The sequence below is a fragment of the Polyodon spathula genome, chromosome 1 (genome assembly GCF_017654505.1).
Source record: "Polyodon spathula isolate WHYD16114869_AA chromosome 1, ASM1765450v1, whole genome shotgun sequence".
In the NCBI taxonomy this organism is placed as follows: domain Eukaryota; kingdom Metazoa; phylum Chordata; class Actinopteri; order Acipenseriformes; family Polyodontidae; genus Polyodon; species Polyodon spathula.
Window position 1 is genome coordinate 63,260,786 of NC_054534.1, and position 14,566 is coordinate 63,275,351.

At 34.9% G+C, this 14,566-nt stretch overlaps 1 protein-coding gene across 1 annotated transcript; it reads right to left on the reverse strand.

Annotated features, from left to right (window-relative positions):
* Positions 1-8,156: 8,156 nt before the first annotated feature.
* On the reverse strand, positions 8,157-13,699 carry LOC121320713 (signal peptidase complex subunit 3). Its single transcript, XM_041259292.1, has 5 exons — positions 13,397-13,699; positions 10,167-10,240; positions 9,391-9,467; positions 9,009-9,124; positions 8,157-8,358 (listed from the first exon to the last, which is right to left on the reverse strand). The coding sequence occupies exons 1-5, from the start codon at positions 13,537-13,539 to the stop codon at positions 8,226-8,228; spliced, it is 543 nt and encodes a 180-aa protein (XP_041115226.1). The 5' UTR covers positions 13,540-13,699; the 3' UTR covers positions 8,157-8,225.
* Positions 13,700-14,566: the final 867 nt, after the last annotated feature.

Genomic DNA, 14,566 nt, shown 5'->3' on the forward strand with positions numbered 1-14,566 from the left:
TGTGATGTGTTATTGGCACCAATGGGATTTCAGTTCTTACATTGCCCTTACTGTAACATAAACATTGACCAATTATATGATCAATTATATTTTCTACTATGCCACACTTGCATGGCCTACTAACTTTAGAAGCAATAGGTGCATTTTGGAATTGTTTATTGTATTTCAATTAATGTTTGATGGATTCCTTGATATTAAGTATACAGTCTTATTTCCCCTTTTGATTCTTTAGTATATAGTTTTAGAAGGGCATTTTCTATTGGTTGATTAATCATCCGATCTATCCGATTGATTAATCACACCTGTTTACAAGTAATGCAAAGTATTGGAGTAAATAGCGGGTTTCTGAAAAATATAGCATTACAGTCCCACATGTTGCTATATCTGTTTAATTAAAGTATCTCTAATTCTTCTTTTTATTGTTAACACCATGACATCTTTTTATGCATTTAAAGTTTGTCTCATAGGTCTTTTCAAGATGTCTGCTCTAGTGTACTTGAGTTTGCGATCAGAGGTGTGTCCTTTCTCTGATCACTGCTGGGAGGCATACTTTTTTTTTCAACCCGTATTCCTAATTTGCATACACCATCACCACAACTTTTTTGTAATTTTACCAATAAAGCTGTGTACTATCCTCATGTAAAAACATATATGAAAAAGCTTTACGATACAACGATGGCCACTTTAGGTAACCTGACTATTCAAACACATGCACACACAAATACACATTCATACAAATCTTGACATACTCACTACATCTTTTCTTATTAGGAAGTGTACTTTTACTTATTTTCAAATGCAACACACACAACTTACATAGCTGTGGAAATTTGGGTAATTTATCATGACAGCACAGTCATCTTTCTGTTTTTAACAAATTAGAGACTCGTTCACAATTAAAATGCTTCCTTTTATAAAATGTTATATTATTATATTACATTATTTCCTAAACAAGGATTTTAATAGTTTATACTTGTAATACATCTAGAACTTACATTGCTTTTTTAACAAAAAACATGCTTTAAAAAAATTATTGTTTTCACTATAGCAAACTTTTGACTGGATTGCCTCTTAGATGTCAGCACATAGATTGAAAATATACTTTACTTTTTGATAAAGGTGACCAGTTTGCAGTTGTTTGTGATGCATTTTAAAACAATTGTTAATATGAAATAACGCTAAATACATTATCTATTTGAACCACTGCAAGTATACTGTATTGTCAAAGTAACTTACATTTGTTCATTGTGGTTTTTTTATGTGCTATTTGAAGTTCAATGTTATTCATTCCTATCCTTATCGTAGTTCCGATAAGTATTTGTACACTTGGTATACAGATCCTTATTGGATCGAGTGTACCAGTAAGTATATATGACAACCATGCAAACTTTATACGATGTCCAGGTAAGACCTAACTTTAAGCAGTCATATACTGTACGAGTCAACATATACAATCCAATGTGTCTGCCTTATATGTTGAATTTTTCCTTGTATTTGACAAAGCTAAATTCAAAACATATATGTTAAATATATTTTACATACATAACATAAAAGAAGCTTGTATGATTTGCATATATTTTTTTCCATATGTGTAAACCACTAAGCCAGCCACATTTTCAGACAAATACATTTTTTAATGTACATCTGATACTGTTTGAAAGAAATCTGTTGAATAATAATAATTTAAAAAAAAAAAATCAACTTCTTGTACTGATGAGCAAATGTCTATTTCTCTTTACTTTGAGATTTTGTGGAAATATTGGGTATACCTTCCACTTGCCCTTTTGTCAATGTCTGTAAAAGTACCCTTCTCCATTTTTCAGGATTTATTTTTTGCGCACCCTTTCTTGATATCGTACTCAGGTAGACGAGATTAATCACACTCAGACCTGATTAATCTATTAATCATTAATCGATCAAAACCCCTAATTTTTGTATATGTGTGATTCATTGTAGCAACACAATACAGCAGCCCTATCTTCAATGTTAGTCCACACTTATTAAAAGTCCAACATGATTTATTTGCTAGCCCCTTTCCAAATAGACATCTTTACTGAAACTGTAAGCATTTCATAACTACATAACATTAAATTACTGATATTCAAAAGAAAACACAGCAGTGATAAAATATAGTTTTTGGATGGGATACCGGAAAGTTCCAGAAGGTTTTGCCTGCATAGTATCTTCAGTTTTAGAAACAGCTCTACTGTTTACCAATGTGTATAAAAAAAAAAAATGATGTAAGATGTTTTTGTATAATTAGAATGGTGTATTGTGCTGTCATCAATATTTTCTGAAGCAGACCAAAAAAAAAAAAACACATCTTTATTTCAAACCTGCCTCTGGTTAACTCTTTGATCCCACAAAGATCATATAGAGGACTCCACGTCGTCAGAAAGCCAATGTATTTAATATTCCACAGTAATTAATTTGTAGGTTACAATGTTGCAACCTATCTATGTATCTTGTATAACAAATTTTCCTGCAGTGGTAAATAATGTAAGAGACAGTACAATAACAAGACATCTCGACAAAGGCATTGAAAAAAGTTAAGACATGACGCACTCTGCTCTATAGTAGTGACGTCAACAAACTTGGCTTCTAAATTACTATTGTATACAATACAATGGATTTTTTTGCCTGTGATTATTATGTTGGGATTCATGAGCTTTTTGATGTGGGTTTTTCAATTTTACCAGGGTATGACATGAATTGTTCTCCATTACAATGCATTTGGTTTTGTATATGTCCTGAATTCCAAGGTAACCCTGCTTTCATTTATTCAATTCAGTCTGTTTTAAAAAGGCTTCCTTTGCATAATACATACAAGCAGCCCTTCCCAGCTAGAGCAGCCATAACTGGTGTTTCTCAAACACCACAGTGCAGGAAGTTGTAATTTATAAAGGGCACTTGAAAGAATTGAACCAATTAGGTTGTGTAATTGTAGCTGCCAGACTCTTTTCTGACTTTCAAAAATAAAGTTTTAACAGTGTTTCTGCCCTTTAGCTCAGAACATAGTGTTCTACTATTACACAATGTGACTTGATGCTATTTTGGTATGGGAACTTGTAAATGTGAATGGTTTTACAACATAAACTGGCCTAATTTGCCATTTCCAATATTTATAACTGGCTCCCACAAATCTTCAAATAGTAGCTACCATTAATCATGAGCATGTTATAATGTATAATGTACATATTATGAATATCTAATACTGTATTTATGTTATAAAGTAGATATTATTAATTTACAAGCACCACTTTATATTTATTGTCAGAAGTTTTTTCCAATAGTGCTTATACCGACAAGTAGTTACTGTCCGAAGCATACTGGCAGACTTGGGGTCACTTACAATTGTAATTGTGTAATTTGTAATTAATTGCAGTTACTATGTAATTGTAACTGTAGTTCAACCTTGGCACACCTGTGTAATTATCAGGATAAATGTACTTTTAAATAAATAAATAGTAAAATTAGGCAAACTGATTTCTATAATCTACAGTACATCCTTTAAAAAATACACAAAACAATAAATTGTCCAATACATTTAATTTAGTGACAGAATGCAGATAACCGCTGACATCTGCTGGTGAATATAATAATGACAGTTAAATCTAAACAATGAGTAAGTGGTTTACAATCCAATTCCAGCAGGGACTAACAAAATATTGAAAGTTTTTGGTTACCTATTCAAAAATAGTTTAATAATTTTTGTTATCTCATCTCCACCATGCATTGATTATACAACTTCAGTAACTGAAAAATGTATAAAATGAAATCAGTAGATAAATAAATAAAGATGAACTGAGATGACTTGGCTAATGAGGACTGAAGTAGTAGACACAGGTATATGAGGGTGCAAGAAATATTATAACACTGTATTGATCCTTTGAAGAACAGGATCCTGAGGACTCTTCCATCAATGCACCAGACCAAGGACTCCCCAGAAGCAGATTTTGCAATTGATTCCTTTGAGTCATGAAGAGCTACTTTATTATTTAACAAACAGGGAAATTAAACAATATAATTAAAAGTGGAAAACTTTATTGAACATTTATATACATTTCAGAATTTTAAAAAAACAAAAAAACAACCTCTCATTGAAAATAAAAAGGCAATTTTTTAAAGATGGACTGTGTCCCAGTGTCGTGAAAAACAGAACGTGTCCCTGTTAAATAGTGTCCTTGTTCCTGATTGGTGGAATATTCAGCGTGTGAGTTTCTTTTTGCCGTTTTAGACCTGGTTGTTTTCTGTTTTCACCAAACCACTTTCTTTGGACATTTCAGTCAGAACCCCCTCCTTCAAAGCTTCAGTGATTGCGACAGAGGTTCGGCAGTCCACATGGTCGCACTGGAATGTCCTCAAACCACACCTAATAGCAAATGCTTGGTTTTGCTGACATTCATCCGATTCATGCCCCTATTTGTTTATTTATTTTTTCTGTATAGAAAGTGGCACACATGGACCATAAAATGATTTGCCAACATTAAGTATGCCATGTACTTCTCATCAAGACACTGGCTGGGGAGATTTGACAGAACTATTCTGTCTTTCACACTGGTATCCATGTGTTTTCTTTGAATGTTGTAGGTTTTTGTTGTGTTCAAGAGGATGTGGCAGTGAGGGCACAGCACACTTACAATTTTTCCCTGATGTAAATGTGTGGCCTTAAGAGGAACAGAGCTGACTGCTTGTACTTGACAGGGTGCCTGTAACTGCAGTGATGGTGCACTGTGGGTTGTGGAAGGGCTTGGTTCTAGAGATGGAGCATTAGGTTGGGACTGAGCCTGCTTTTAATGGCATACTGAAAGGTAATTCATTATATATTGCCTCCTTATCATTGTCTTTGAACAACTGATTCAATGGAAATGTCCATTTGGTCTGCAGTCCAGGTTGCACTTGCATATTATGTATTCAAAGAGAGAGATTAGGAAAGGTGTTGAAGAGCTGGATCTGTACAAAGGTGTTCTTACAACTATACCTGGGCTCAGTTAGGATTACAATTACAAAATAATTGTTAGCTGAAATTACAATTATAGTTATATTTTGTTCAGTTACCATTACAGTTACAACTACCAGTACAAGTATACTAAAAAGTATCACACAGCAATATAAACAGGTATACTTGTAATTGTTATTCAGCAAAATAATCCTGTTACTCAGTGGATTACATGAGTTTATCAAATTCTGAAACAATTGCATAATTTATATATAGTGGTTTGCAGGAGTATTCACCCCCTACCAATAATGTCACATTTTGTGAATTACAAATAATATATGCACAGTTTTTCAAACAAACTTTTTGTTATTCAAAGCTGTAGTGGTTAAACTGAACACTTAAATGTCAGCAAAACTTGCAAAGAAAATGTACAAAATGAAATGTACTGGTTGCATAAGTATTCAGACCCTTAAGTCAGTACTTGGTAGAAGCACCTTTTGCAGCAATTACTGCTATGAGTGTTTTTGGATAGGTCTCTACTACCTTTGCACAGTAGGGTGGTGACATTTTTGCTCATTCTTCAAAGGAAAATTGCTCCAGTTCGAATAAATTTGTTGGGGATTGTCGACGAACTGCAATCTTCAAGTCTCACCATCCATTTTTGATTGGATTCAAGTCAGGACTTTGACTGGGCCACTCAAGAACGTTAATTCTCTTCTTGTTCAACCACTACAGTTTGGTTTTGGCTTTGTGCTTCGGGTCGTTGTACTGCTAAAATGTGAATTTCCTCCCCAGTTCCAGAGCTTTGGTTGACTCAAAATTTTTCCTCAAGGATTTACCTGTACTTTGCACCATCCATTCTCCCCTCTATCCTGACAAGCTTTCCAGTCTGCTGAAAAGAAGCCTCCCCATAACATGATGCTGCTACCAGCATGCTTGACAGTTGGGATGGTAATGATTGGGTGATGTGCAGTGCTGGGCTTGCGCCAGACGTAGCGCTTGGAATTTAGACCAAAAAGTTCATTTTTTGTCGTCTGACCACAAAAACTTTTTCCAAATGTCTGCAGTATCATCTACATGTATTTTCAGAAACTCCATACGTGCTTTAAGATGAGACTTTTTGAGTAATGACTTCTTTCTTGCCACCCGTCCATACAGGCCAGCTTTGTGTAGGGACTGGCTTATTGCTGATGTGTGAACTCTGACTCCCATCTCAGACACAGAACTTTGCAGCTCTCTCAAGGTCATTGTTGGCTTCAGAGTGACATCCCAAACCAGTGTCCTGCTTGCCCGGATGCTCAGTTTGGGAGGGCGATCTGATCTGGGTAGTGTCTGGGTGGTATGATGCATCTTCCACTTCTTAATGATGAACTTTACTGTGCTGAGAGGGATAACTAGCACTTTTGAAATTTTCTTTTACCCTTCTCCTGCTCTGTGCCTCTCTACCACTTTATCTGACTTGTTTTGAAAGCTCCTTGGTCTTCATGGTTGCTTTGTTGATTCACTATATGAGTTGCAGCTTGAAAGTCTTTATATATCTGAGGGAAATTATCTATAAGTTAAACCACTTTTAGTACACTCAGGCTAAAACCATTTCACTAATTTTGTGACCTTTCCAACAAATCATTTGCAACTGAGCTGATTTAGGGCTGCAGTAGCAAAGGTGTTAAATACTTATTCCACTTGAGATTAATCTGTTTTTCTCTGTAAATCTTACTTATTTAGATTCAATATATTCGATTGTTTTAACTATATCAATTTGGAGTAGTTTGTGTAGATTCTACATGTAAAGTCTAATTTGAAGCATAGTGGAGTACGCGCAGGTGCCAACAAAATGTGAAAACTTTGCATTGGGGTGAATACTTCTGCAAACCACTGATTTTATATATATATATATATATATATATATATATATATATATATATATATATATATATATGCTGGGCATGCCATTTGCCATTAAGTGAACTTAACGGTAGCTCATCGATGGACGATTGATAACTATTGATTAATAGTCATTCAAAGTTTAAGGTAATATAATGTATCTTGTACAGAAGTTGCACTCACTGTGTTTAAATACCGAACAAACTTACGATCACGACGTTAGTGTAGGTCACTTAAATTTTGTTAGACACACTTTGGCACCAAGGGTAATAGTTGTGACCATGGAGTGTCACAGAATATGGTTTTGGAGCGTTAACGCAAGTTGCCTCCTTTTAATAGACATGTTCGTGACATTTTCAACTGAGCTGCAGAATTGCATTGTAAGAGCAGTTTAAGATTACATTTAATATAATCACTTTGTAACTGCAGTTTAACACCCCCCCCCCCCAAAAAAAAACAGTAAATAAAACACATTGCAACTGCAGTTTAACAGTAGCATGTAATAGAATCACACTGCAACTACAAATTAACACTAGCCTGTAATAAAATTACATTGTAACTGCAGCTTTACACTAGATTGAAAGAATCATTGTAGCTGCATTAACACCACAATGCAGTAAAATTCATTTGGAACTGCAGTCCTGAAGTGGGTGTGTGTGTTGCAGTGCAAATATATAGCCACTGCTACAGCTCCGGTGGACCATGATGATGGATGTCTCTTGTGTCATCTGGAAAGAGTTGCATGTTCTATGTCTTACCTGATGATGGCAGTCCACAGCAGCTTTTGTTGTCTGGTTCCTTTGGCTGCTTGGGGGGGTGAGTTAGGGTTAAAAACCTCAATGCCACATTTCCTTGCTTTTGTGCCGATGAGTTAAACCCCGTTATAAGCAGCATAAACCACTTTGGGCCGTGTGGTTCCGACGATACATACCACTTCTGGGGTTGTTAAAGACCCTTTGCTTATGCCTCGGGCCTTACCACCACCCCAGGCATAGTATATATCATGGGAATCGCACAGCCCGTCACTTACACACACGCACGTGAATTCACTTTATACCAAAAAAAAAAAAAAAAAAAAAAAATCCATTAAATGGAAATTTCAAAGAAATTTGTATCAAACATTGCAGGTAAAAGGGTCCAAATCATTTACACTTCATTTATGCTCAGAGTTTATTTTTGTCTGCACAGCAGAAAATCTATTAAATTGGGATAAATGAACACTTTCCTTGCTTACTGTAAGGTGATGCCCATTCAGATAAATATATATTTTATAACACAGGTGTTCAAGCGTCATGAGAAAACACACAACTAAAAACAAACAAGTTACATAAAGCCAGGTTGTAAACTTTTATTAAAAGCCATAAAAGACAGAACACCAATTTGCAAACAAATTACAGACAATTTAATAGCTCTTTGTCGCCTCATAAGCATCTGGAAAGGGAACCGATGTGTGTCCTGAACCCATAACAAGAGGTAGGATTCCAGCGTTTGGCACGACATTCCACGACAGTGTCAAAGTGATGTTTTTATTTCCCCTGGTAACAAGAAACAGTTTTGGTTTTACAATGTGCAACACAAAAGCAAATCTTTCCACAAATACAGCAATGCAAAAATAGATAAACTGTTTTGGAAAAATAAACATGCACGCTTTAGTTTTGGCAGCAGTCCATTATTCAGTCAGGGAGGGGAGTAGGCACCTTTTAACAGGTTAAATGAATACTGTGAGGCTGGAGAACAATTCAGTTACATATTGAACTGTGAACACAACCACTTACTGCTTTATAGAGATTTACCTAGCTTTACCAGGTAAGCAAATGTGTGTAATTTGACAGTAAAGACAATCAGTGTACTCTCTGCATGTTTGTTTCGACAAATAAATGTGACAAAAATGACTTATGGCTACAGTGACACAGGAGGGGTCCATCACTAGTAAAGGTACAAAAACTGTTTACAAAAGAAAGCTGAATGTTTTGTGCCATCTGCTGATACAAGATGGTACTGCATGCAAGTGCAAAGTTTATAATACACGGATGGAAATATTTACAAAAGTTTTATCATAAAAGCTGGAAGTGAAAAGCTAAATGTGACAGAGGGTCGGTTTCACTCTGCAGAGCGAGTCACTTTGAAGCTTATTAAGAGTTTGTAATTGTAATATATTTTCAGTGCAATATAAAGCTGTTCTTACCGAAGACCATTACCATCATCGAAAAAGAAATATTTAGATTTCATGTCCTTTAGAGAAAGGTTTGTGTTCTCCCCTCTAAGGATTATCTTATCCCATAAAACCACTTGGTTCAAGGCCTGCAAGAAAACCCAAGTCATTAAATATTCAGTCCTGAAGTACTGGAGATATCTGGTGAAAAAAACATTGCATCCCTCATTCAACTGTTTTTAATAACATTATTAAACCAGAGTTTATATATATACTACCAGGAAGACAAATCTAGCTTTTTCATGGTAAAAACCTTCACTTACATATTAAAAGGACAAGCAAAATATATAACTATCCTAAAGAAAGAACAAGGAATGCCAACAAGTAGTTTTAGGCAAAATAGACCAGTACTTACATTGTTTTTTGTTTCATACTCGGCTGATAAGTACAAAAATAGTTGCTTGACATTCCAGTCAAATATTGGCCTCAAATGTGGGAAAAGTTAAAGAAAAACAACAGATACTTTCAACTAGTATTTCATGGGACATATTGTACCTATTACTTCATACAGCTAATTGCGTATTCTGAAATACAACCATTACCTTGAGAAAGTTGGGGAATGGTATATTTCCTTTAAGTAGCTTTTAACAAATAGGAACAAAATGTGCACAACTGTATTTGTACACAATTTTATCATATTCCTACTTTGAGAAAAATTAAAAACAGATGATGGGCTTATTTTACAGCTGTCACAGATTTACTTTAACACAACAGGAAGTGTGTACTTTAACTGTATAACAGTTTATCCACATTAGATCATTGACTGGAGGCCAAAAGTGAAAGGTTCCGCATAATGTTAACATAAATAATTGACAGCACGCTACTAAATAGCTAAAGGGGTATATATGATATTTACTACAAAAGCACATATGCAGCCAACATAGGAGTGCATTAAGATGTACAGGTGACGAAAGGCTATCTGCAGCCAGAGCCGTCAGTGTAGTTTAATTTAGGGGAAATTCTAAACCATAACCATGCAAAGTCACAGCCTACTGTATTTGCACTTGTGACGTAGCTGCACACTTAAGAGGCAGGTGTTTAGATCAAGCTTGTTTAAAATCAACTGAACAGAGCTCACAATAATAACCTCTTAGTACAATAGAGTAATTGCATCAGGCTAGTAAAGGATATCAGCTGTAACATCAAAAGTTATGAAACCCAAATCACTTCTTTCTTTGGGTCCAGTGAAGTCATCTACATTTTTTCTGCAATGAAACAACAAAACAGTAGATTTATATTAAAACAGCCTTCACAAAATACAGCTTATTTTATTTATTGCTAAGAAGCGAGGTACTGGGCAGTATTTGAGTTTTTAAATCAAGAAAGTTTTAATGATTAGACTAAATATTTTTGCACAAAAACTAAACAAAAAGTAGGCTAAAAAACAATTTGGTTCTGGTGTTCTGAAACTGTGGGTCAGATGAATAACACAAGGGGTTGGGAAAGGGTTGGACAGTTGCAACAAACTATTTTTTATTTTGGTTGTATGGACATATGGATTGTGTGAACCCCCGGTCTCTTTAAATTTGGTTGGTTTATAGGAGGAAAATAATTTGTGAATTGTAATTTACACAAGTCAGTAAATTTGCTTAGCACCTTTTTAACTACAGGCTCTAGGCTAAATACATATCAATTGCTTTAGTAATGTTAAACCTACAGTTAATGCCAACATCACTCTAACCACCTATACAAGCTGTGCATAAAGCATGGGCCCTGCTAAGGTTTAATGCCATTGGTAGAGCTACGCTCATCCTGTAATCAACTGTGCCATGTTTTGCAGCCTGCAGCCAAACATAATTTTAAACAATTCTTAATAAATAACCACTTTCTTTTCTATAAATTTAATATTTTCTCTTTCTTCAGTCCAGGTGTTAATCCACAGTAGGGCTCTGTGTTCTATACACTTAACATTATATTTCATACATTTATCATCAATCATTCCACAGTTTAAGGCACACAAATCGTACTGAAGCATCACCTGTGTATGCCTATGGAAGGCCATCTGGGACAAAAACACGTTCAGTACATATTTTCATTTGACTTAAGCATGTGTTGTAATTCTAATAACTATGTGTACTCATCTGGCCAATAAGACTGCTGAAAATGAAATGAGAACCAACAAATTTAAAGAAAATAGTACGTGTAACAAACAATCCAATTCAGTGTCGCCTTACATCTGCCATTCCTGCCCTATTCGTGGCAGTATAGGGACTTGGCATTGGGTAAAGTCTAATGAAAGATGGATAGACCCTAAACCTCCAAGACGAGCATCAATTGGCGGCTTCAGAGCCTTAGAAATCACTTTAACTCAGTGGTAACTCCACTAAATAATATCTAATTTTAAACACGTATTGAAAGATCTGACATTGAAGGTAACATTAGCTATGGTAACTCAATATTTGTGTAAAACTGAAATAAATAATTATAAAATAAAAACGATTGTGTAAATTGTTAATACAAAGTGAGCCGTGTCACAGTCAACACTATCTGTCTCGAAGTCGGCAGCACTCAGCAAATCTATATTTGCACAATAGAAGAAAATCTCTAGTTGCCATGATTTGCGATTTTCCTTAGTCTTGATACCTGATTCTTGTTTATTTTTAAATCACATTTCATGTCTGAAATTAAAAAAGTCCCCATGCAGGTACTACTAAAATAGGAGACTGTGTGGTCCAGTGGTTAAAGAAACAGGCTTGTAACGGCCTTGTGCTCCATTTTTCGGGTGAGGCTTTGTGATGGTGGTCCACTATGAAAAGGCACTACATAAAAATAGATTATTATTATATTCTATATTAAAATGGCCAGCCCCTAATTAGAACATGAGTAGTTAAATTTACATTTATTTAGAACGTAGATTTATTTTTATTTTTATTTATTTTATTTTTTTTTATGTATTCTGATTGGTCCAAATCAATACCTGTACTAAATACAAGTACAAATATATATTAGCCGAGTGCTGTCGATTTAGGATTACCCACGTCATGAAAACTGTGACAATTTTCCGGGTCCGAAACATTAATTGTAAAATTCCAGGTTTCACTATTGTAGACTGTATTTTGTACAAAACTATACAAGTGTGAATAACAAGTTAGCAGCAGAGTAACGTCTTAGGTTGTGTTAACGCCATTCACAAATAAAAACACACATTTTATGGATTGTGTTTCACAATCGGTTTCATATTCGGGACCATTTAATTGTCTATTTTTTTTAATGTTTTACTATTTTATCTTCGTAATGCGGTGCCACCAGCCGAGATACACTAGATTAACACATACATATTTAAATGTTAATAACTGATCCTCATTTTCTAACCTCTTTTTATACGTTTTGTTCAATGACAATAACAAAAAACAATGACTTGCTAAGATCTCCATTAATTACACCCGATGTTTAACTATTAAATTACGACTACGGTAGGTTATATAGCTATTTTAACAGCTTCGCGTAGTCAAATCAAGAAAGAAAAAAAAAAAAAAAGGGGGGGGGGGGGGGGGGGGGGGGGGGGGGGGGGGGGGGGGTTGAGACAGACCGTGTTAACTCTGTCTCTGTGCCACGGTCCTTATTATATATATATTATATATAATATATATCTATATAAGATATATATAATATATATATCTATATATATATATATATATAAAGCGCTCGAACACATTGTGTGACTTAATTGGATAATTACACGCACTATGTTCTTTAAATTAATTGACTTTTCATGCAGTGATCTGATTGGCCACATTAGTAACTAATATACAGTTACAACAAGTAGTACATTTTAAATTAGCACGTCTACTAAATAGCGCGCTTTTGACCCGAATGGCCTTCCGCAATGCAAAACATTAAGCGGCTTTAGAACTGCTACAGTTGTGTGGTTAGCGTGTGTGACTGCCATTGGATGGACCTCTTCACGCTATAGCGAACTCCGGAAATAATGTGCTAATTCATCAAATAAATAACTTAACACGTATTACACTTGCAGATACTGCACCCTTCCTTTGTGAATATGCAACCATGATCTTTTATAAATAATTGTTTAGTTTTTAAATAAACGATAAAATACCATATGGTACCCCACTGTACACTTAAGCAATATGTCGGTCAGAACCTTATACTTGAACCTAAGCTCCTATTAAATAACATTTAAAAATGCATTTTCTACTGTGAGTTGCTTCTTAAGAGTACTATGCAAAATAATAATAATAAAAAAGCTTAAGTTCCCTGCAATATTGCATAACAACATTTTCAATTAATTGCAGCTAGCTACCCGTTCTATCAGTATCACGTTTCGTTTACAATCAGTAAACAGCAAGTTCAAATGTAATGCTGATTCTCACAAATAATTGTATTTTGTTGTAAATACTTACAGCATCACTCTGGAAACCTGGATATCAACCGGAACGGTCCTGTCTTTAAAAGCTGTGGTGACAAAGCACCCAAATGTGAGAGCCGCCATCACACTGAGAGAAAATGCAAAGAGAGAATTCGCCCTCGACAATACGGTATTCATTTTTGATAGATTCAGACAAATTACAAGAATAAGAACTTAAAGTTTACAGTGAATGACCAACACTATCAACCAGAGCTTTTACACCCACCGTACTGGCTATCTACATCAACGGGAAGCAGAATTACAAACGTAGAAGGTTTGAAAACATCGATTCCGAAACACTTCCGGTTTGAAGCTTTTGTGCGTCATTCAAACCCACACTGCCACCTCTGGGTTTAGGAGAATAATTTCAGTGTACAGCTGTTTTACCTGGAAACAAATACACTGCAATAGTATATTACATTGTCTCATCCAAACTTCATTTTTATATGCTTGTGTTTAATGAAATAAACTTATAAGAACCTTTTTAAATATAAAATCACAGTGGTCCTGCCTACATTTTTGAGAGTGCGACCCTGTCTTGGTGGACTTCATTTGAAAGCTGGAAGAAGCAATTGTGAGTTCACATAAATCTATTTTTTTCGTGTATATATATATATATATATATATATATATATATATATATATATATATATATATATATATATATATATATATAAGAAAAAGAAAATGTCACATTGTAAAGTTAGCTAGAAACAATGTTTGGTTATTTGGTGGTGCACCATATTTGTGGCTGATGGCACATTTGAAAAAGTGCTGCACATATATTAGATTAATGCAATGATGACTACAGTGATTATATAACAAACAGATGGACATATTGAAGTCCAAGTACTTCACTTATTTCTTAACAGAATTAGTCATTTCTGTAATTTTGGCTTTATCAATGGATGATTAGCTGTACATTATTTTATATTGTATAATTTAAACGATGTAGACTGATTCTAGTCATAATACGTTACAAGTGATACATGAAGTGAAAGCATCATACAGTCGCACAGGGGTCTCCAAGGTCCTGGAGGGCCAGTATCTAATTAAGTGCTTATTAAAAGCTTAATTGGTCAAATTAAGTAATTTAGGTTACCACTGGAACAAAACCCGGAGGGACACCAGCCCTCCAGGACCAGGATTGGAGACCCCTGCTCTA

What these genes read in the sequence shown, in the direction of transcription:
- LOC121320713 (XM_041259292.1), bottom strand. Translation starts at nt 13,539, where the DNA reads ATGAATACCGTATTGTCGAGGGCGAATTCTCTCTTTGCATTTTCTCTC. An exon ending in AACTTTTGATGTTACAGCTG is followed by an intron (nt 9,468 to 10,166) that starts ATATCCTTTACT and finishes AACTTTTCCCAC; the next exon opens with ATTTGAGGCCAATATTTGAC. An exon ending in AGTATGAAACAAAAAACAAT is followed by an intron (nt 9,125 to 9,390) that starts GTAAGTACTGGT and finishes GTTTTCTTGCAG; the next exon opens with GCCTTGAACCAAGTGGTTTT.